General features: G+C 41.9%; 1 protein-coding gene across 4 annotated transcripts in view; it reads right to left on the bottom strand.

The window, feature by feature from the left end:
• The window catches only part of LOC122540912 (membrane progestin receptor gamma-B-like), an 89,780-nt gene that overhangs the window by 21,561 nt on the left and 43,170 nt on the right, over positions 1-25,049 (bottom strand). For 2 of the 4 annotated variants that reach the window (XM_087981435.1, XM_043677200.2), the window contains exons 2-5: positions 24,176-24,404; positions 18,280-18,407; positions 9,230-9,462; positions 8,918-9,044 (exon numbers count right to left, since the gene is read on the bottom strand). In XM_087981435.1, the coding sequence (XP_087837561.1) occupies positions 8,918-9,044; positions 9,230-9,462; positions 18,280-18,407; positions 24,176-24,226 (539 nt within the window). In that variant the 5' untranslated portion in view covers positions 24,227-24,404. The remainder of the gene's footprint in view (positions 1-8,917; positions 9,045-9,229; positions 9,463-18,279; positions 18,408-24,175; positions 24,405-25,049) is intronic. The other 2 variants (XM_087981436.1, XM_043677201.2) reach the window with 1 other exon arrangement.

Below are 25,049 nucleotides of genomic sequence, written 5' to 3'. Positions count from 1 at the left end.
TGACTGGCTGTGCTTTTCCAGCATCACTCTAATCTTGACATACACTTGGTGCTCAGACAGCAGAAAAATGTCCCAGTGTGGAAAAGTCCCAGTGTGGAAAAACCCTGCTGATCTTTCTAATCAAGATCACAAACAAGTTTCAGCTACAGTAAAGAAAGATGAAATAAAAATTCAAAAATCCGAAACATCACATGTTAAGAGAAAGTTCCAGCCTGAGAAAAAATTATTCTTTTCCCTTCAGCTATGTATTTTTACTGCAGTCACATCACAGTAGCGATGCAGCTCAATAATGGAAATAAAATCTTCCCACTAATGTGAGCTTATCTTTGAATCTGAAGTGTTTCTTTGAAAAAAAGACTACAGCTCAGTGTGAGGTAGCACTCAAACACTCTGAAATAACAAATCCGCTCTAAAGACTCGTATCAAAAAAATCCAACCTGTCATGAAAATAGAAGATGATGGATACACACAACAGGACTGTCAGCATCTGCGATGAGAAGTAATTAGTACAGAGCTGAAATGCTCTTTCTCTTAGCAGATATTGAAGGAAAAACTATGTATTTCCATCAGCTTCTGCTTTTAAATTAATTTCAAACACAGTGTAAACCTAATTCTAACACTCTCTCGCAATCCTGATGGAGTAACAGTTCCACAATCAGCCAGGAGATGGTGCAATTTCCTGCTAACTACAATTCTACAACGGGAAGATGCTTTCAGCCCATCAATGATGATGAAGGGATCCTGCCCGAAACGTCGATTTTCCTGCTCCTTGGATGCTCTCTGACCTGCTGTGCATTTCCAACACCACTCTAATTTTGACTTTTAGCCCATCAAGTCTGCACTGACCCTCCGAAGAGCATCCCACTCTGACCTCACAAACATCATAGGTAACCCACCTAAGTCTGCACACTACAGTGCAAGATAGCACAGCCAATCCACCTAATGTGCACATCTTGGACTGTGGGAGGAAACCCACATAGACACAGGGAGAAAGTGCAAACTCCACACAGACAGTCACCCAAGGATGGAATTGAACTCAGGTCCCTGGCGCTGTGAGGCAGCAGTGCTAACCACTGAGCCACCTTAACTCTTTGATAGGAGCGGTTAGAATGTGGACCTTGTTACCATGTGGAGTATTTGAGATGAATTGTATTAAATTAGATTCCCTACAGTGTGGAAACAGGTCCTTTGGCCCAAGAAATCCACATCGACCCTCCAAAGAGTAACCCACCCAGTCCCATTTCCCTCTGACTAATGCACCTAACACTAGGGCAATTTAGCATGGCCAATTCACCTGACCTGCACATCTTTGGATTGTGGGAAGAAACCGGAGCACCCGGAGGAAACCCACGCAGACACAGGGAGAATGTGCAAACTCCACACAGACAGTTGCCCAAGTCTGGAATCGAACCTGGGACCCTGGTACTGTGAGGCAACCGTGCTAACTACTGAGCCACCGTGCCACCACATTTTTTATGTTAGAGGAATTGAGATAAAAATATAAGAATAGAAGGATAAGGTAAGATGTAGGAAGCTGAGAATAAGGTTTGTGTACAGCATTAATAGCATAGACCAGATGGGCCAAATGTCGTTTCTGTTATAATATAGGAATATAGGAACAGAAGGAGGCCATTCAGCCCACTGAGTCTATCCCACCATTTAATGGTTGTCTGTGCTCTTACTCCATAAACCTGTTTTTGGCCCATTTCTCTTAACGGTTTTGCTTAACAAATCTGAGATTAGACAAATATTTAAGATTAACAACGGATCCAGCTTCCAATGCTGTTTGTGGAACACAGTTCCAACCATCCACCATGCTTGTATGTAGAAGTGCTTCCTAACATCTGTCTCTAGTCTTTACTTTTAATTTATGCCACCCTACTTCCAGAATCTCCAACCAGTGGAAATAGTTTATCTCTATCTACTCTGTTTTTTCCTATAGAATACTTATGTCCTGACTTTTATGAGAAAATATGAGTCACAGAAAAAAAACCAACTATTCTTTCAACCAGTCACTCAGACATAGAGAACTTTTTGCCTTGTACTCATCAGGACTGATGCAGGAATGCCAAATTTCATAGGGAACAATTAAAATACATGAGGAGGAGGAGGAGGATACCAATTAGTCAAATTTCAGAGCATTCCCAAAAGCTTGTGATTTCACATAAACCTGTTGGTCTATAACCTGGTGTCATGTGACTTTGGAATTTGTCCAGCCTAGTTCAACACCGGCACTTTCACATCACGGTCAAAACGCCTTGCCATGGAGAATTAAAATGAGGTTTATCGTCATGTATATTCAAGTTACAAAAGAACAGGAGTTCAGTGAAAAGTGTACAATAATGCCAACACATGGCAACATCTTGGGTACAAAGTGCTTAGGTAGAAATTGTAGATACAAAAAAAGAGAGAAAATCAAGAAAAAGGTTTACACTACATTACAGCTGTACAGAGTACGTTAGGAAAATAAGAGAATGTACCAAGGATCAGTTATTCCCCAAGCATATTTTTAAATGAAAAAAAAAAGCAAGTCAACTCTATCTCCTTTTACTGTTTCCTTTCAAATGACATTTGAGTTTGGAGCTCTGATGAGTTCTCTCTTGGTGGGGGCGTGGGGGGGAGCCTTTAAGTGATGATGTGATAATAAATGTCTCTAGTTCTTCTCCATTCTCTCCACTTTCCTCTGGGGTTGTTGTGGGACCACTCAATCTCACAGGCCATCGTGTCGTACATCAATCTAACAACCACGCAAAGATGAGATTTTCAGCTTGGATCACCGGACAGCCAGCAGAATGGAAATCCCAGCTGAAATACTTCCTTCTTTGGGAAAAACAATGTCTCCTGATATAATACATTTTAGCTAATCACAAAAATCAAAAACAAATGATGACAGTAATTATGAAAGTACAGCTTGCAGCATTGTGTCTGGGAGGGTAGGGACAGATAGAGATGTGAGTGTGATTACGGTGATGAGAATGAGTCTGTTCAGAAAGCATATTAGCAACAAAAGCTGAAAACTGGGACCATTGGAAAGCAGAGATCAGGACCACAAAACTGTTGGCACATTTTAAATGATTTAGATTAGTTTAATTTCAATGTAATTAAAAATTTAATACCGTATATACTCGAGTAATAATCGATCTCATGTAAAAGTCAACAACCTATTTTTGGCTAAAAAATGTGGAATTTTCCATAAATCTTGTGTAAACGTCAGAGATGTACAGCACAGAAACAGACCCTTCGGTACAAGTCGCCCATTCCAACCAGATATCCCAACCCAATCTCGTCCCACCTGCCAGCACCCAGCCCATATCCCTCCAAACCCTTCCCATTCATATACCCATCTAGAAAGTCGACCCAGTTCTTCACAGATAACAAGTCTACATTTGTGGGTCAAGGTATTATCCTGTACATAAATGTTATAATGAGGAAATGAGTTTTTTAACGTGCTATTATGTGATTTGATGTACAATTCACACCAATTCATCACAAAAGTTTAAGATGCTTCAGGTCAGAGTCAGGTGACAACCAACATTGTGGAATACAGTCATATACCGAGTTGAGATTTTGAAATTTCTTCATAATTTTGTATAAAAATGTCCTCCAGCAAAAACAAAAAATGTACAGCAGCATTTAAGGTGAAAATTATTGAAGTTGCAGATAAGACAAAATACTGTGTAGCAACAAGAGAATTTTGTGTTTCAGAGAAACTTGTGAGAGACTGGAGAAAGATAACGAACCAACTTCAGACAATGCTAAAATGAAAGTGTGCCAATGGAAGTAAACCCAACAAATGACCACAGCGGGAGAAAAAAAGTTGCTGAGTGGGTACTTGAAAATGGAAATTGCGTTAGTTGTGAAGCCACCTGAATCCATCCACGAAACTAATCAAAGAAGGATGGAATTTCAGACTTTAAGGCAACTGCTGGATAGTGTGCAAGGTTCATGCGAAGGCATGACTTAACACTTCTGCAGAGAACTAAGATTGCACAAAAGCTGCCTGCTGAACTAGAAGATATTACAGTTTCACCAGTTTGTAAATCAGAAATCAGCAGAAGGAAGGCTACAAGTTATCATGCATCGGAAACACGGATGAAACGCCTATTACTCTCGACATGCCGGTGAATCAAACTGTGAACCAAAAAGGAGAGAAAACAGTCTTTGTAAGAACCACTGGCCGTGAGAAAAGGTGGTTTACTCAAGTTAAAACCAATGCCTGTTTTTTTTTTAGAGAAAAACTTTGCCAATGGAGATAATTCCAAGAAGAATTGTTGTCTATGTGCACCCACAAGGCTGGATGGAGGTAAATGTAGAAAATGGATCAAGGAACTTTGGAATTTATAACCTAATGGACCACATAATGAAAAGAGTTTGCTCATCTGGGACCAGTTTAGATCACATTGAGTGAAGAATGTTGTTGCTCACACCCCATCACATAACACTGACATAGCTGTGACTCCCGGCAGACTTACAAGTGTTTTGCAACCAATAGATGTTGGTATCAATAAGCCATTTAAGGACATAATGAGAATGAAGTGGAATAATTGGATGCATGATGGAGAAAAAACATACACAAAAGGAGGCAATATATGGGCTCCATCACTGCCACTGATCTGTGAATGGATCATTGATTCATGGAAGGAAATAAAAACTGACACTGTTTTCAAATCATTTAAGCAAATGTGGAATTTCAAATGCATTAGACAGTACAGCGGATGATTATCTGTGGGGTGACACAGAAGAAGAAGAAGAAGTGGATGATGTGCTACCGCTAATGACAGACAGCGAGCATGAAGGGTATCCATACGGTGACATCATTCATCCTGGTGATTAAGAAGCTTTATTCAGTGCTGAAGTTGTTGAACAATGTGATTTTGCAGGATTTTAATGAACTTTTGAATTTGACATGTTTAATTTAAGATATATCATGTAATTGTGATTTTAAAGTCCTGTTATATTTCCACTTCACTTTTTGTATGTATAAATAAAAGCTTACTAATTAATTTTGTTTTTATTGTCTTTATCCAGTAATTTCGGTAATTCGTTTTGTTTTTTTTCCTCTTTATTCGCTTAGAGATCAGTTGGGCTTCTGCTAATGATACGGTATTTTAGACTGTAGTATGAATTCCAGCCCTCCAAAGCAGGATCCATGTAATAATTGACCCAATAAATTTAACCTTAAAAGTAGTCTAAAAATTTGACTTTTACACAAGTATATAGAGTACGTAAATAAAGCTTTTGCAGCTAATAATTGCAGTGAAGTAATCTTTTTGCAAAACAAATACAAAACATGTCACTGTTACTCTGCTGAAGCTGTTGGTGCAATTCAGGTTTTGTTAAAGTTTATCTTTGATAATGTTTATCTTTGTTAAGTCTGTGTTTGGACAAGGATAACAGTTTGTGGAGTCCATGCTTGATAGGGCTCATCTTTGGTACAATCCTTTTTCAGGTACGGTTTATCTTTGGTGTAGCTTATCTTCAGGTATGATTAATCTTCTGTAGATATTCTTTTTGGGTAGTACTCTTCCTTAGGGACATTCATATTGGCTAGTGTCGATGTTTTGGTGTGTTTCATGTCTTGCAGTAGTGGTCATGTTTTGATGCTGTGTAAAGTTGGGTGATCTTGTGTTTGGTTGCAGCTCACTGTTGTGTAAGGGGCTCATGTGTGCATGTGATTTATGTTTGGGTAGGGATGATATTTATGGGCTCTCAGCTTTTGGGTTGGGTTCAGTTTTCATTTCATGTTGTCATTGGGATCATGTTTAGGCAGGTGGCAGTTTTAGGCATGGCGCCTGTTTACGTTCTTTCCTCTGACCTACACCACATCGTGGGGGAGCAGATTAGCAGCAATAAATCGTGAAAATTATTGAGGTCATCCTAAATAATGAGACTGAGACTATTTCAACTTTCAAAGTATTCTTGCATAGTAAATGTATGTGCTGTTGCAGTGCAGTGGTAGTGTCTCTACCCTTGAGCCTGGGTACACGTCCCACCTACTCCAGAGGTATGACATTACATCTCTGAATAGGTTAGTTAGGAAAATATCTATAAAGTAAATGTGGTAATAATAAAGACAACAACTTGTATTTCCATGTACCTTTAAAACTGCAAAATGCTTCTCAGAAATATTATCAAATGGCCTGGCCATACAAGATACCCTCACAGTCCTCTTAGTGACTGACACCTGGGCTGTGTTGTGACACTAGAGAGACCCATGGAGAGGCCTCTGCACATGCACATGGTCAAGTCTGTGTTCATTTTGGTGTTTCCACCTGTGCTGCAGAACCCTGTCACAGATTACACCGAAAATAACCTTGCTTTACAAGAATAACCATGACAATGAGAGAGAGAGAGAGAGCGAGAGAGCGTGTGAGAGAAAGAAAGGGGGAGAGCAAGATAAGTAGAGAGAGAGAGAGAGAGAGAGAGAGAGTGCGAGAGAACAAGAGACTGTCTGAATAATCGGTACATATGAGCAAATAAAGAGGAATTTAGTCCTAGCCTTCTAATTACACCATCAACCACTAAATGAAACAGTTTGTGGAAATTAACTGAAGCCAGGGACTGCATTACTGTCTCGTAATCAACCACAGCCCAGCCATCTGGCTGATTTTCCTTCCTTTCACAATATGTTCCAAATAGAATTTTGAAATTACAGAAAGAAATTACAGTCGTGGCTGCACTGCAGAGGCTGAGCTGTATATGCTTTGCCTGTGAAAAGGCTAAAATAATGTAATTACTAGACAGCAATCACCTTATCTAATGCACTTAATAGACGACTTAGTGCATGAGGGAGAAAGGAACAGAAGCGAAAGCTGGGGGAGTTAGGTCAAGTGGGAGGGGCTTAAGTGAAGTAGGACAGGGCTTGTGTGGAAGGGTAAACATGAGTATAGGTTACATGGACTGAATGGCTTGTTTTGTTCTGCAGACTATGTACAATGTTGAACTGAGGCACAAGATTGAATAATCAGGGAGTGCTATGAAGTTACAAATTCGAAATAAAACACGCGAGACCTATGGGGAGCCTCTTTGCACATGAACATGCAAGTCTATGTTCATTTTGTTGTTCCCACCCATGCTGCAGAACCCTGTCACAGATAACACTGAAAATAACTTTGCTTTATAAGAACAACCATGAGAGAGAGATAAGGAGAGAGGGTGAGAAAGAGAGAAAGATAAAACAGGCGAGACCTTCTAGCACAAAAAACACAGACCCTTCAGCCCAGCTAGGCCATACTGGCTTAATGTTTTATTTGAACCACCTCCCTTTCTCCTTTCCTAAACATAACATTGTAATCAACTTCCTCTTTCTCCCGCAAATGCATATTCCCCCTAAATGCACCTATAATATTCAACTATCCCCTGTGGTAGTGGGCTCCATATTCTCACCTAGGAGAAAGTGAGTACTGCAGATGCTGGAGATTATAGTCAAGATTAGAGTGGAGCTGGAAAAGCACAGCAGGTCTGGCATCATCCAAGGAGCAGGAAAATCGACGTTTTAGGCAAAAGTCTGATGAAAAGCTTTTGCCAAAAACGTTGAATGTCCTGCTCCTCAGATGCTGCCTGACCTACTGTGCTTTTCCAGCACCACTCTAATCTTGGACTCCATATTCTCATCACCCATTGGATGACAAAGTGCCTCCTGAGTTCCCTTTTGGATTTTTTGATAGCTCTCTCATATCAATGACCATTAGTTAGAATCGTCCTGAGAGAAACAATCTCTCTGAATCCACTCTACCTAAACGTTTCATAATATTAAAGATCTCTAGTAGGTCACCCTTCAGCCTTCTCTTTCCATAAGTTCAGGAGAAATTGCTTCACAATAAGATACCATTACACAATTCCAGAGAACCATCAACGCAAAATTATCTGAAATGGAAGTAAATGCGTTGAGGAGAAATGATGTGAATTAGGAGGAGGAAGATTAAACCATGTAAGGTTTGTATAATAGAGACAGAGTGAGAAGCTGACTCTTGGGCCAATAGACTCTGGCAGGTAGAATTTCAATGGAAGCTCTCCCCACTTCTTGATGTAACATTAGGGAAGGATTAGCATAAACCTCAGAGAAATGAATAACCGCCCACTAAGGCTAAGTCAAGCAATCAGGTGACCCTGTTTGGATCCCTACCATTGGAGGTCTGATGGGTTGCACAGTTTGAACAAATGGAGATCAAACCAGATAAAGCCCACACATACAGGGCCATTAAAGCCTGTGGCGCCTTGAAAGTCGCATCTCTCAAACTCCTGCTCTTGACAATTTCCAAGAATTCCACTGGAGTGATTGCAGGAAACTGGGAATACTCCAGCGGCAATCCATCTCACATGATTAGGGCCATGGTGAAACTGGAGGACAAAATGAAATCAGGGATCCATCAAGCAATTCTGGATCCAGCAATTACAGTCACGGTCCAACTAGAGGGCTGACCTCAAATTAGGAGAAGTATAATCAAGGTCACAGCTTCAGTTGAGCTCCAGAGTAATTTGGGGTCAGAGTTGTTAGGGGCACGGCAAGGCCAGGGTTAAAATCTAATTGGGTGAGGTTTTACCAGCAGGTGTCATGATATGATCTGACCATTTTGATTCAGGCAATTGGCTCAAATCTCTTGCATCTAATTATATTGGTATCATATCAGTAAGCAGTGTGAGGCTAGTCTAAAGAACAAAAGAAATGATTTGGAGATTTTGGTGTTGGACTGGGGTGGACAAAGTTAAAAATCACACAACACCAGGTTATAGTCCAACAGGTTTAATTGATGAAGGAGCAGTGCTCCGAAAGCAAGTGCTTCCAATTAAACCTGTTGGACTACAACCTGGTATTGTGAGATTTGTAACTTTGAACAAAAGAAAGATTGTAATGGTTCCCTCATCTTGCACCATAACAAGTCCAAAGGAAATGTGATGCTCTGGTAACCAGCCTTACCTGGAGTAGCATGACAGCGCAGTGCAAATGATGGTGTTAAAGACGGCGATGGTAGCAAACCACTTGTGGAAGGGGGTATTGATCCATCTGTCTGGCATAATGTAGGCTGCGTACACAGTAGCAGAGCCTATGGGGAAAGAGCAACACAGGATGTAAAGCATCACACTGTTTTCATCAGCATAACTGAAGATTAATTTCTTCAGAGCTTCTGGTTAGCGGTAACCCCGGTTTTTGTGCGGTTGGGACAGCAGGGGCAATGGGAGAAGCGGTGAGGTTACCAGCTTCCCAAAGTCACACACTAGCTACACATACATTTAGAATCAATGGAGTCATCTGTACCTAGACTGTACAGGCTGAGAGCACCATAGTCAAAAAAGAAGCAAATGTGTCTGGCTCGGGTGGACATCGAGCTAAATGTATGGGCACAACTTGAGGTAAATGGGTAGATGCAACTCGACAGCATGTAAACAAGGAAAGGCCACGTGTAGGCTTCATTCCAAAAGTCCAGGGTGTAGGACAGAGCCAGAAGATTCCAGAGGAAGTACCTGCAGAACAGAAGGAGACAATTTTAATTTAGTTTAATTTATTTAGATTCAGAATTCCTACAGTGTGGAAACAGATCCTTCCGCCCAACAAGTCCACACCGACCCTCCGAAGAGTATCCTACCAGACCCATTTTCCCACTTCACTCTACATTTACCCAACGAATTCACCTAACCTACACATCCCTGAACACTATGAGCAATTTAGCATAGCAGATCCACCCTAAACTGCATGTCTTTGGACTGTGGGAGGAAACTGGAGCATCCAGAAGAAACCTGCTCAGACACGGGGAGAATGTGCAAACTCTAGACAGACAGTCAGCCAAGGCTGGAATCGAACCCGGGTCCCTGGTGCTGTGAGGAGCAGTGATAACCACGGTGCTGCCCTAAAGTGAAGTACAGACAGAAAACCAAATATTCATTCAATTCAGCTTTGTGCTTGCTCACCCCACTTGCCACTTTATAACAATAAATACATTTCAAATGTAATAAACATATAGAACTGCGGATGCTGGAAATCAGAAACAAAAACAGAAATTACTGGAGAAACTCAGTTTGTCTGGCAGCAACTATGGAGAGAAAGCAGAGTTAATGTTTCAGATCCAGTGACCCTTTCAGAATATCATTTCTAATTTACTTTAATATAGTTAATTTTATTAATGATTACTGATAACTGATTAATTAATTTTATTGCATCATTCTGACGAACAGTCATTGGATCCAAAATTTAACTGTTCTTTCTCTCCACAGATGCTGCCAGACCTGCTGAGTTTCTACTTTTGTGTTATGTTTCAAATGTGCTGAGCGGGCTCTTTGAAATGTCCTGATGGCATTAAAGGATGTTTGTGATTTCCTGTCTCCTCTGACTGTACAGCTCCTATGGAGTCTATCCTGTTTTATAGAATCCTCAGATTCTGACAGAAATGAGTAATAGAGTCATAGAGCTGTACAGCACAGAAACAGACCCTTCAGTCCAACCCAAACATACCACACAGATATCCTAAATTAACCTAGTCCCAATCGCTAGCATTTGGCCCATATCCCTTTTAAAGCCTTCCTATTCATATATCCATCCAGATGCCTCTTAAATGCTGTAATTGTACCAGCCTTCACCTCTTCCTCTGGCAGCTCATTTCATATATGCACCACCCTCTGAATGAAAATGTTGCCCCTCAGGTCCCTTTTAAATCTTTCCCTGCCCTGATTTGCCTTTCCAAAAATGCAGCACCTCACAATCATCTGAATTAAACTCCATCTGCCACTCTTCAGCCCATGGGCCCATCTGATCAAGAACCCATTGTACTCTGAGATAACCTTCTTTGCTGTCCACTCCACCTCCATTTTTGGTGTCATCAGCAACTTACTAACCATAGTCTGCACATTGAGTGGCTGGACTGCAATCAAGGCCACTATACTTAGCTAGACCGTCCCTACTCAAACTCTGCTGCATCTCTGTCTCTAACTTATCAAAGAGTGACTATTGTCTGACTCCCAGTAGGTCCTGTAAACTATTTACATTCTGAAATACTGAATACTGGATACACTCTATTTTACAACTCTTCCGTTCCTCTCTTAATATCTCATTAGCATGCGATTATTAGTGTCAGTGTTACATCACAATTGACATATTCTCATTATATTAAAAGGGGTGCTATAGAAATGTAAGCCTTTATTTTCTTTTATTGAAAGAATTTTGGAATACAAATCACTTTATATTTGGCTTCTGTGGAACAAATTGATGAGAGTGTATGGGGTGTGTAGACACGAATGCATGTTTAATGTCCCCAGAAGAGACACATTGAATATGAGCAGCAACACATCGTAAAATCAGTATAACTGATTATCAATGTTTTTATGCTGGATTATCAATGATTTTCTTCAGTATATGTACCATGGTATATGTTAACAGGTGGACCTTAATTAAAATGTTTATACTTTTCAGAATCCAATTGCAGCTTTTTCTACAGAAAGGGCTAGAGGAACTCAGCAGGTCGGGCAGCATCTGTGGAGACAGAAACAGAGATAATAGGCTAGAAATTACATGCTGCCTAACAGAAATGTTTGCAGTGACTGAGCATGTAATATGTAAGCAGACTCTCATTATTCTGGGGTGCAGGGCTTTGAAATTGGTTGCCCTCCTAACGTATGTAAATAAATAATTAAGGATCAATTGAGTTTGTTCAAAGTGTCATCGTGCAGTAGCGTGGGTAGGAGTAGACAGGCTGCTTTTTAACAGAAACCTATGAAATAGCAAGAATAAATGGGGGAGGGGTACTACATTTTCTTAACAAAAAAACAGTATCAACATATAGCCTCTGTCTTCTCGGCTATCTGTGGATAAGTTATTTGCTATCAGTCTTTAATAGGAATCCAAAGGCAAAGTCGTGTGAGTTTTCCGCAGTGAATTCTATGGCTGGGAAAACAGTGGGCATCCCTGGGGAAACATCAGCTGTGACCACTGGATAAGTCAATGTTTATTTTGCTGTAATTCATTCACAATGTATTTATAATTATGTGTTTTAATACAGCAGGAGCTAGAACTATGGAGAATGGATGGAAAGGATTTATCCAAGGAATGCAAAGACTTATCACGCAAGTCTGAAAAGGTAATGCCTTTTACCCCAAGAAAAGAGAAGATTGAAATGTGGCTTGATCAAGTCTTTAAAATTATTATGGGCCAGATATAGAGGAAGTGATTAAATTTGCCTGTAGTTTGGTACATGTTGGAGCTACTAAACACAAAATAAACACTGATTATTTCATCAAAGAATTCAAGAAAACCCTCTTTACCCAGGAAGTGGTTTGAACATGGAACTTGCATAGTTAAGGTGAATGTAAGGGCTAGGTGCTTGAAGGTGAAAGGAATAGAAGGATATGTTGATAGAGACACAAAGTAAAGGAGGTGTGCAGAATACAAACAATGATAGAGGTCAGGAAGTGTTGGAGAAACTCAGCAAGTCTGGCAGCATCTGTGGAGAGAGAAAAAAGGAGATAAATATTAATTCTATTATTTTCTTTGCAGAAGAGCCAGAGTTTCTCCAGTGCTTTCTGTTTTTATTTTAGCTCTGCAGTGCTCTATCTTTCTTATAATGGGGTAGGTCAGTTAGGATAAAGTCTATGTGTATCGACAAATCTCTGTTTATAAAAGCCCACCCTGTAATGGTAGTTGGCTCCTTTACAGATGGTCACTATTTGCGCCCTGTTTATTCTTCCTGCATGAGTTTCCCCCAAATTATTTACAGTAAAGATGATTCCATGCTGTTTGTTGCCAGGTTGCTTTTGAACGAGTACTGAACTAGTCTGACTGCCACCAAAAGCAGCACTTTTGCAGCTACACCCTTCAACCAGCTTGAAACCACGTTAGGATTATTCAGGGACTATTGCATGGCTAACCTGGCATCCTGTCTGAAAACAGCACTTTCCTTCATAATGGAGAACCTCAACTGGGGGAAAAAGGTATTCAGTTTTCTTTCTGAAGCTTATTTTCGAGAAAGCAACCATGATTGCTCCACCCTGAGCCCCAAAGCCTTTGATTCATCGCCCTTGCAAATTCCCTGTGTGATCATGTCGGAGCCACGTTACATTTAACAAAGACGATTATGGAGCCCTTAGGCGCTGAAGTCTTTAGTATCTTTTATTGTTCATGTAGATTAACACAGCACAAGCACCACCTTCCCACTACTCACTGTGGTCAAAGCCCAGGCTGCAATATCCTGTATTTGATGTTAACAGGCTAGTGTAAGACATTTACTAAGTGACTCTAAGCAGCCATTAACCTTGGTGTATAATGCATGCTATTGCCAAGGGGATAATTAGCAAGACATTTATTGCCCGCATTTACCTGCTTGCTGGCTAATGCCGTACAATCAGGAAAATCTCTGGCTCCCTTCTGCTTTGCACCAAAGAGTTTTCTTGATTATACAGTGAAATGATTGAAAGCAAATTGATGTTGGAGGATGCACTGCAGTGAGACCCCAGGGCGAAATTGTGATAAGAAAGGCCTGATGTAATTTGGACTGGTTTCTGGTTTAGTACAGTACGGATGAAAGCAGTTGTGCGACAATTGCCTCCCACACTCATGTGACTATTCCAGGTGGGTAATCCCTTACAAACACCAGCAGAGATGGAATCCAGCACTAAAGCTGATCTGGGCCCCGAGGAAGAATGTGCATTTATATCGTGCCTGTCACACCATGGGATGTTTGAAAGAACTTCACAGTCATTGAAGTTTTACTGACGTACAGTTGCTGCTGGATAGTAGGAAATGGGGTGACCTTCACACAGCAAGATCCCACAAATAACAAAGGGATGTATGGCCAGCACAGCAGCTTAATTTGTTTGTTGGTTGAGGGGTGAATGCTGTTTGAGACAATGGGAAGAAAAAAGCCCGTGCTCTTCTTCAGAATAGTTCCCAGTGCAGATGCCCCTTCTCGCTGATCTCTCTGGATGGTGTTGCTTTCTGTATGCTTTAAACCAATGCTGTCACTAGCACATTGAGATATTGGTCTGGAGTATTTTGGATTCTGGGTGTCTGCATGTGAACAGTCCATGAGGTTACTTGCTCCCTCTGGCTAAGTAAGGCTCTTGGAACTCCTTACATGCTACATTTCTTTATTTACATTGACTTGTGCAAGATTCATAGAATCCCTACAATGTAGAAGCAGATCATTCAACCCATTGAGCCTACACCAATGAAGAGCATCCCACCCAGACTCACACTATTGCCGTAATCCTGCATTTCCCTCGGCTAATATCAAATAAAGCTGTGCAGTATAGTATCTAAGACATCCCTTAGTATTTGCTCATCAGAGTAGTGTCTCCTCTCCTCTTGATTACAACCATGTGATTAGTCACATCCTTGTGATTTGTATGAATGGATCATATTATACTATAATGCTCAGAACCAGGAAGCCTAGGAGAACTTCCCACTTCACTAACCCAGGACTGTAATTCTGTCCCCATGCCAACAGGCCAAACCAACTTTGTTTCTGTGCTACAAACTCTTTGTTGCTCAGTCTGTCGTGCGAGTGTGAGCATGAGATTTATTTCTTATTAGATTTTAATAGACATGACCTCTTCCATGTTCCCTTGCATGCAAGCATTGCTTCAGCTCCTCAATTAAAACCAACGAAATGAAATCATTTGAAATCCAGCCTTGGTTCAAACCCCAGCAAACACAAGGAAACAAATTACAGCATAAGATTGCTGCTTGTCCTGTGTGGACAAGGCACTATGCTATTGTTCTAATTGGTGCTGTTACCCTGTTAGGGATAGGTGACTTGAAACCTGCTTTAAAATAACACAAAGAGAAGTTTAGATCAAAAAGGTCCACACTGGGTCAGCATTGCTCAAAAATCTTCTCATTAGCAATATTACTCATAAAAGCCAGAAGGCTGGCTAACTGGGAAATAAAAACACATTCCCAGTGGTTCTCAGTTACTTTGAGGTTGGCTGATTTCTGAAAGGTACCACTCACCCCGAAGAAACAGAAAAGGTGTGGCTTAAGTAGCACGGGCCAAGTGCTGGAAATAATGGGATTAAAAGAGATGGATGCTTGATGACCAGGGACAACATGGTGGGCCGAAGGGTCTCTTCCTGTGCTGTATAACCGCAGCAACCCGGCAACGCAGGCACTTATTCCCCATCTCTAACTCTATGATTCCAAATCCCACTCCAAAGATTTGAGCACATACCCTAGGCTGACACCACAATGCAGTACTGAGGGAGTGCTGCACTATCAGTGATACTGACTGTTGAACAAGATGTTAAATCAAAGTCCGATCTGCCCCCCTCAGTTGGGCAAGAAAGATCCGATTGCACTATTTTGAAGAACAGAAGGCAAGGTCCCCTGATGTGTCCAGACAAATCCTTACCCCTCAACCAATGTTACAAAAGCGTTAGCTGGCTTTGGGAAATTTGCCAGCTGTGATTCCTACGTTGAAACAGTTATTTCATTTGAATAATTTAGTGTTATTTCAAAAAAACATATAATTGGCCTTATGCATTTGAATAAAATCAATATACTACAAATGCTTGAAATCTGAAACAATAATTAAAAAAGAGTGCTGGAGAAACTCAGCTGGAATCGCAGCAACTGTAGAGAGAGAAACGGGGATAATGTTTTACGCTCGGTCTGACTCTTCTCTGGAAACTGCCGTGTGGTTGGGTGAGGTATTATGTAAATGCAAGTCTTTTGTGAACATGCTGTGAAAGAATAAATTATGATGTTCACAATATGACCATTCCCACATTTTACTGGGACATTACAAACAGAACATTGTAACACTATAAATAATCTGATACTGGCTGCCAAATATTGACACAAAAAGTGTTCCAGTTTGCAACACTAACATCTGTTCCCATTCCCTGTCCCGCATCCCCTTACAATTAATAAAAAGATGCAAAGTAAGATGAAGATAAAAGGAACAAATATTCCATCAGGATCTCATTGTTCAGAAAAAGATCATGAACCTTTTTCACAAAGCATTCGTTGATATTTTTCACTGCACAGATGTTGCCAGACATGCTGAGTTTCTCCATTGTCTTCTATATTTTACTTCAGATTTCCAGCCTTGGCAGTATCCTGCTTCTGCAAGCAATTCATTACCAGCTACCACTTAACAAATTAATCTTTAGGTAGGTAATCTATCTCAATGTAAATAATTGTAACCTCTGGTCAGATTAAATCCTTGTGTTCGCTCCTGGCTGTACTCTATTTATAAAATAAATGGACTGATAATCTCACAAGCATTACCCCTGTGACAAATACACCATTCTTTAGAGCAGGATGTCCTTGAGAATGGGAGATTTTCTTCCTCTTTTCTGGCATGTGGGCATCACTGGCTGGACCAGCACTCTCTACCTGTCCCTAGTTGCCCATTGAGAAGGTGGTGGTGAGCTGCCTTCTTGAAACTCTGGAGTCCATTTGCTGTAGGTAAACCCACATGCTGCAAGAAAGGGAGTCACAAGATTTTGACCCAAAGACACTGAAGGAATATTGCTATATTTCCAAGTCAGGATGGTGAGTGGCTTAGAGGGAAGCTTGCAGCTGTGGAGATGCTCCCATGTGTCCTTCTAGATGGAAGAGATCATATGTTTGGAATGGCCTGTTTAAACAGCCTTGATGAATTGCTGCAGTGGAGATGGTTACACTACTGCTACTGTGTGTTGGTGATGGAGGCAGTGAATGTTGAAGGTGGTGAATGAGGTGCTGAAGAAAGAGGGTTGTTTTGTTCTGGATGGTGTCAAGCTTCTTGAGTGTTGTTGGAGCTGCATTGATCCAGTCAAGTGGGGAGTATTCCATCACACTCCTGACTTGGACCTTGTAGATGGGGACAGGGTTTGGGGAGTCAGGAGGCGAGTTACTCACTGCAGGATTCCTAGCCTCTGACGTGTTCTTGTCACCACTGTATTTATATGACTTGCCCAGTTCAGTTTCTGGTCAAGAGAAATGTTGATAATGGAGAATTCTATTGAAGGCCAAGGGGCGAGGATCAGATTTTCTTCTGCTGGAGATAGTCACTATCCAACAGTCGTTGGGTGAAAATGTTAACTTGCACTTCCCAGCCCAGGTGTGGATGTACCCTATGTCTTGCAATGCTGAAGGAGCGCCGTACTAAGGGAGCACAGTACTGAGGGAATGCAGTGCTGAGGGAGCACATTGTTGAAGGAGCACTGTACTGAGGGAGTGCAGTGCTGAGGGAACACAGTGCTGAGGAAGCGCTGTACTGAGTGAGCGCCCTGCTGAGAGAGAGTTTACTATGGGAGCACTGTGCTAAGGGAGCACAGTGCTGAGGAAGGGCTGTACTGAGGGAGCACAGTGCTGAGGGAGTGCTGTACTGAGGGAGCACAGTGCTGAGGCCTTTAAGAAGAAAGTGAGGGTTTCTTACTTAAAAAAGGTTTTTCTGGTGCGCAATCCAACATTCATCCTTTTAACCAACTCCAATGAAGCAAGGTAACAGGTCACAACCTATTGCCTTTGTAGGCCTTTACTGTGTCTAAATGGATTGCTGCATTTTCTTACAAAGTAACAGTGGCTTCACCACTGTGCTGTGAAGTGGGATGTAAATACATGCTCATTCTATGTTGTGTTATAAAGGTGTAGAAGTCCTGCACCTTTAAGAAAGTTGAAAAGCTAGTTCAGCCTGCCAGACACAGCACAAACTGTTCTGAACAAGGTAACAATGTAACACATAGTCGAAACACCTAGCAGTAGATGGGTTGCCTTGAGACAAAAACAAATTCAAATTTGGCCAATCAGTTTAAATTATGCCCCAAGATACCAAAATCCAATCAAGTTTGAATTTAGTTTTTTGATAATATTAAAACCAATGAAATGATCGAATGTTTTGGAATACAGACATTTTTGAACATTTGATGGAGAACTGCCAAAGGACCAACAAATACAGGCTGCTTGATCAAGTGTTCTCTGAGAGGTACCTGTCTGGGGAAGGAGTTTGCACAGCAGAAAATCTACAGAGGAAATTCAGCAACACTGTCTGGTTTTGAAACGTGATTAATTTTTTTGTAAATCTTAATCTGGATTTTTTTTAAATCAGACTAGTATTGTAGAGTGGGCAGTAAAAGATAGGTTTAAGAGAAAGGAGTTCTAAATAATTGTTGATTTTAACATTCTCTGTTGGACTTAAATAATAAAGTTTTTAGTTAATACTTTAAATAGTGACCTCTGGGATAGCTCTTTGCTTCTCAAATTTTAAGAGATTATAGCACGGGGTGAATCTTTTCTGCTGATTTAAATTAGCAGAGGGGTTTACCACGTGTTGTAACAGTTGCTCTAGTGTCATATCAGCAAGCACTTACCAGGTTGGCAGGAAGTGGGTCCAGATATTCACAGTCTCATTTGTCAATTGGAAAAGGCTGAATAAACAATCAGTTGCTGTGCTCCTTGGGTGACGATATCCAAAAATGATGCTGTGTTCATGGAATACCTGTTGCAGGTAATTAAAGCAGATCAGTAAGTGTCCTATTCTCTGACTGAATTGCCTGAAATGAAGTGTTAGCATTTGCTGGGTTTTGACATCCTACAGAGGGGAGATATCCACTAACTGCAGAATTCAATGCCCAAACAGACTGGTGAAGGTTAAAAGATCGCAAATTACATGACACTGTCCTAGCCAGGTGAACAAGAGACCTCACCTTGGGCACCAAATCCCTTGTTTAGAAACCCCCTGCTCATGATGTCCAGCAACAGACCACCACCTGGTGCAAGGAACAGCAACTTGCTGGTCAATGAGGAATTCCAAAAACATGTTGTTCAAATTGTCAACCCTCGATAATGTTCTGTCAGTAACAGTTGCATACAAAATGCTGACACATAAGAAGGGCCATTGTTACTTCAATGAACACAAAATCCATGGACAGAAGGAGAGTGGACCAATCCTGCCCCACACACTATGATTGCTGGAGCGGTGTTTATTAATTCTTGGGATGTGGGCTTCACTGGCTGGGCCAACATTTCTTGCCCAGCATTAACTGCCCCTTGAGAAGGTGGTGGTTTGCTGCCACCTTGAACACCTACAGTCCACACGCTGTTAAGGAGAGAGTTGCACGGTTTTGACCCAGTGACAATGAAGAACATTGTGTAGTTCCAAGTCAGAATGGTGTATGAGATTTGGAAGGGAACTTTCAGATAGTGGTGCCCCATGTGCTCTTGTCCTTCGAGATAGTAGAAGTCACAGGTTTGGAAGGTGCTTTTGAAGGAACATCAGTACATTATTGGGGTGGATGGTACACACTGGTGCCACTATGCAACAGTTGTGGAGGGAGTGAGTGTTAAAGTGGTAGGTATGGTGCCAATTAAGCCGGCATCTTTGTTCTGGATGGCATCAAGCTTCTTGAGTGTTAATTGGAACTGCACTTATCCAGAAAACTGAGGAGTATTTCATCTCACTCCTGACTTGAGCCTTCTAGGTGCTGGCTGTGCTTTGGGGAGTCAGGGCGTGATCTCCTTGATGTAGAATTCCCAGCATTGGACAATGCACTTACTACCTCAATCCCTGTAAATGAGCTCAGACAGGCAAAAAGAAACCTGAAAAACTTTGGAATATTCCTTTCCAATTTCCTGTCCCCTCTACAAGACATTATCAACACCTACCAGAGGTGTAAGCATTATCAATCTTAGCTTCTAAAATATTTGGGGAGGGAAGTTGCATCAGCCCCACAGCTCCTTCTCTGATGGGCCCCTACTCTCACATCACACCCCTCCCCCTAACCCCTACAACCCACTCTTTCATTTCTCACTGAGAGGTCATGACAAGTTTCAAAGCTTGAAATGGGGCCATGGTGAGATGGTTTGGGAAGCACTGGTATGTGGTTTCAGAGAGCACGATGGTTTAACATTTTATACACATTATGAAATTTTGACGTGGAGATAAATGCATTCAGTTGGCAGCCCCAATAGACAGAACATTTTACCAGGTGAGAGAGTCAAACACACTGAATTTTGTGCTTTGTCCCAACTGTCCGTGAACTACTGGGACCGCTCAGTTGAGACACTCACCTCCAAATGGTTTACTATAGGGAGACACTAAATAGGCTGGGGCTATTTTCCCTGCAGCATCAGAGACTGTGGGGTGACCTTGATAGAAGTTCGTAAAAAAGTCATGAGGGACATGGATAGGGTGAGCAGCCAAAGTCTTTTCCCCAAGGTAGGGGAGTCCAAAACTGGAGGATATAAGTTTAAGGTGAGAGGAGAAAAATTTAAAAAGGGACCCAAGGGTGACTTTTCATGCAGTGTATGAATGGAATGAGCTGCCAGAGGAAGTGGTGGAGGCTGATACAATTATAACATTTAATAGACATCTGGGTGGGTATATAAATAGGATGGGTTTAGAGGGATATGGGCCAAATGCTGGCAAATGGGACTAGATTTATCTAGGATATCTGGTCGGCATGGACGAGTTGGACCGAAGGGTCTGTTTCTGTGCTGTACATCTCTACGACTCTAAATGTCTAGTTAACTGTCAATCACTGAACTCAAGATCAGCTAAGGAGGGTTTTGCAAATATGTTTAAAAGTCAATGGCTTTCCGCCAATTTCTGTTCTGATTTCTCCAGATCTAAGGATGCTCTAACCCAATCCTATCGCTACACTGTGAACCACCTTGTGTTTGGAGGGAGGTCCAGGAATATCTCTGAAGCTAGTTTTCTCTGTAGTCACAGTATCTTAGATAGCAGTTCAGCTGTACCATTGCCAATTCCAAGTGGACTTATCCCTGGAAGCTCTCACTTCCCAACTCGAACCACGTCACCTGATCAGAAAAGCCCCATGACCTTGTTTTTGCAAATACAGTTATGGAAGTTCTAAAAGAAGAGTTTTGAATGCCCTTACAGTGTTTCTCCTAGGTTGATTGCAGCTGTGTGACCAGCAGATTAATTTTTAATTCAGGAGCATTTCTGGAGAGTGGGCAGACCTATACCACAGTAGCTATGGGACTAAGTGAGTAACCCAACGGATATAGGCTGAGTGCCTCCCGTTGATGGGTATGGAATTTGACTTAAATGAAGTTTTTATTGGCACCAGGATAAAACAAGCGTTAAAAACTGTCAGACCATTGCAAAAAAAACCGACTGATAGAAAAGGGAATGTGCTCTGTGTGCACAGCCCTGCCTGCCTGTGAAACTAGTCGACGCTGGCTGAATTATAATGCTCTCTGAAGTAGGTACGCTCATTCCGAGTCTCCAGAAATTAAAAATTAATCTTCAGCGCCCTGTTGGAGGAAAGATCATGAGGGCATTGAAAGTACAATGCATGATTTCACCACTGCTGTTGTAAAAATACTGAAAATACAGAGGCTAGAGGGAGAGGTGGTAGGGCAGTTTGATTTTTTTCTTTATTTACTTGTGGGATGTGGGTGTCGCTGACCATGCCAGCATTTATTGCCCTAGTTGGTCCTTGAGAAGATAGTGGCTTTCTGGAACCCCAGGAGTACATGTGTTATAGGTAGACCCATAATGCCCTCAGGAACGAAGTTTCAGGAATTTGATCCAGCGATAGTAAAGGAACGCAATATGTTTCCAAATCAGAATGGTGAGGCGGCAGGTGGGAGGGTTGCCATGTACCTGCTGCCCTTGTCCTTCTAGGTGGAAGTGGTTGTGTGCTTGGAAGGTGCTGTCTAAGGATCTTTGGCGAATTTCTGTAGTGCATCTTGCACTGCTGCTACTCAGAATCAGAGATGGAAGGACTGGATGTTTATGGCTGCAGTGCCAATCAAGTAGCTGCCTTGCCCTGGATGGTATTGAGCTTCTTGAGCGTTGTTGGAGACACACCCATCCAGGCAAGTGGGGAGTATTCCATCACACTCCTGACTTGTGCCTTGTAGACGGAAGGTCACGTAATAAAATCTCCGGGAAGTGTAGCAAATCTCTGAAGTGAAACAAAAGCCATTCTGCTGTACAAAGACCCAGCACCTTCTCTGGCCAAGTCATTTAGAATGGGGTGATAATGTGGGCTTGTTAGAATCCTGAAAAAAACTCTTCCATTAAAATAGACTTTCCTTCCCCTCTGATCAGGAGTTCCTGACTGTTCACCTTTTCACTGAGACAAGGACTGAAGCTCCCCCCACTAACCTCCCCAGCTAAATATCACCATTTTAATTTAATACACAATATGGAATAAAAACTGAACTTGTCATTTTTAGCGCCACTAAATAAGTATCACATTTGCAAGGATAAAATAACTGAACAGCATTTCAATCATTCGCCCATACAAAATTGAAAGTAATGAATAAAATATTTTCTAGGCAGTGAGACTGACGCTATTTTTAGGATTTGTAACCCTGGATACAACAAGGGAAAAAAAACAAAAATACTGGTGGAAATAAATTCAGTGAGAAAACATGGAATCATGCAACACAATGGAGGTCATTTGATGTGTCATTCTGTGCAACATTGAGGAAAGCAATACAACTTACAAAAGTAAAAATTAGGAGTTGGAGTAGATCATTCGGCCCTCCACTTGGAGCTATATTGTCTTTACTTCACTGTTGCTGGGTTGAAATCATGAAACACCCTCCTGAGCAGCATTGTGGGTATACCTGCACCATTTCACAGCACTTCAAGAAAGCAACATACTATCTCTTAGTCAACAGCAGTTAGGGACAGCTCCCTGTCTTTGGGCCACTCCATACATTCCTGGTACTCTTCGAGTAAAATCAGTTACGCTAGAATATTTTTGTTTGATTTATTAGTGACGATCTTAAGCTAATAGTGATTAGGTGTCCCTGCCCACCTCTCCTTCCCCTTTCTGGAGGTAATGGGGTCACTTGTATTAAGTCTAGGGACCGTGAGAGACAGAGATCAATGAGAGCCTGAGTCAGGAGGCGACTTTTTGTTTTATTCATTCAAGGAACGAGGGCGCCACTGGCTAGGCCAGTATTTATTGCCCATCTCTAATTTACCCAGAGAGTCAGGCGTATTATTGTGTGTCTGGAGTCATATATAGGCGGACCAGATAAGGATGGCAGTTTCCTTCCTTAAAGGACATTAGTGAACCAGGTGGACTTTCCCAACAATCATTGCATAGTCATCATCAGACTCTTAATTCCAGATTTGTATTGAATTCAAATTCCACCATCTGCCGTGGCAGGATTCAAGCTTGGGTCTCTGGAACATTACCTGGGTCACTGGATTAACAGTGCCTCCTCTAGGCCTCCTCCACCAGCACTCCCTCACCACCCGATACCTGGAGGAAGAACGCCTCATCTTCCGCCTCGGAATAATTCAACCCCAGGGCATCAATTTGGACTTCACCGGTTTCCTCATTTCCCCTCTCCCCAGCTTATCCCAGTTCCAACCTGCCAGCTCAGCACCATCCTCATGACTTGTCCTTCCTGCCAATCTTCCTTCCCACCTATCCGCTCCACCCTCCTCTCTGACCTATCACCTCCATCCCCACCTCCATCCACCTATTTTACTCTTCGCTACCTTCTCCCCAGCCCCACCCCCTCCCATTTATCTCTCCACCCCGGAGGCTCCCTGCCTCATTCCTGATGAAGGTTTTTTGCCCGTAACGTTGATTTTCCTGCTCCTCGGATGCTGCCTGACCTGCTGTGCTTTTCCAGCACCACTCTAATCTTGACCCTGTCACTGGATTAGCAGTCCAGTGATAATACTACTAAAGGCCATCCTGATGTGATGTTCTATAACATGGTACAAGATGCGATTGTTTTCTGTAAGGTGACCTTTGCTCAGGTGTAGATTTTTTTTGCCCTACTTTTAAGGTCTCAAAGGGATAATGTACACATCAGTTCTTCCAGCAGCACAATGGGAATAAACACCCGCACTTCAATCCACATTGAAAACTATTTTCTGTTGTGTTTTTCCAGAGGTCGACAAGTTCAGATCACAACCCGAAGAGAAAAAAAAACAAGACCAAGTGACGTGGGTCCACGGAGTGCTGCCGCTAATTCAGGTAGGGCCCCAAGAGGCAGGGCCTGATGGTCTCAGGGTAGGGAGCTTCAAGCTTTAACACAAGGATTTAATTCTCCAGAAGCTGCCTTGTTTATATCGATGTCACACACTTGCAATTAAGGTCCTAGAAAACAGGAGCCTGTTGATGGCGAAAAGGAAAATAATGCGAATTGTTGCAGTGGCAAGCAATCCCACAAAGCACTTTACGGCTTTATATCAAATTGAATTGAGAATCATCATGTGGTTGTGACACAAAAAACAGATGATAGGTTGTAAAATTCACCTACTTTTGGCACTTGATTGATGCTGAACAGACGAGGTAACTTTAAGCTCAGCATCCCTGAAGTTATTCTGCCCTCCTCACGTAATGTGTCAGCTTTGTCTCAGACTGGACAAATGTTCACTGGCAACACCAGCCCCTTTGCAATCTCCCACCCTACCGCGGTGGCCTGACCTCCAGGATCTTTCACATCAGTTTCCTCTTCCACGCTTGACTGTGGCTGCAGCACATCTGGTCTAAGGAAACAACAGAAAGCATGTACATGTATCATTGCTCTAGCAACGCTGATAATAAGCAAGTACTAAAAACATTTTAACTTTTGACTGGAAAGCCACTCCTATATCAACTCATTGCGGCTAGTTTTTTCTTTCACTCTCTTTCTCTTCCAGTATTCGTCTCAGTTTTTCCACAGTGCTTGCTTTGTAATGTCAGGATAGCTGGATCAGTGACTGGAGCAGAGAATGTAAATTAATCGTTCAACTCTTTCCCAGATAATAACTGGGGAGCCACACAAAGAGGATAGTTTACAGCCCACATGCAATTTATAACTGTCATGGATTAAGTTACCAGTGCATTTTCTAACAGTAGCTTAAATGGACACTGGTGATTCAGTTCTTGGCAATGAAGTTGGATTGAGGAATGCCTATAATCCTTCACTTTCAGTTCACACAATGGCCTAATGGGCAAGAGCATCACTAAATGTACAGACTCAACATTCCCAAACAGTACTCCTGGTCTGCACTGAGTCAGTTGGCTGATTTTCTTGGCACAAACTCAAAGCTGAGCCAGGGTGGGGATATAAATTGGGAAAATTAAGAGCCATTCAGCTCATCTAGCTCACTGCACTGTTCAGTCAAGCCCAGGACTGAAACGTCTCTCAG

The sequence above is a fragment of the Chiloscyllium plagiosum genome, unplaced genomic scaffold (assembly GCF_037043375.1).
Source record: "Chiloscyllium plagiosum isolate Xiang-an unplaced genomic scaffold, Cpla_swu_hap1 HiC_scaffold_39, whole genome shotgun sequence".
Lineage (NCBI taxonomy): Eukaryota > Metazoa > Chordata > Chondrichthyes > Orectolobiformes > Hemiscylliidae > Chiloscyllium > Chiloscyllium plagiosum.
Note: the sequence above shows the minus strand (reverse complement) of the source record. Positions and strands in the feature narration are given on the sequence as shown.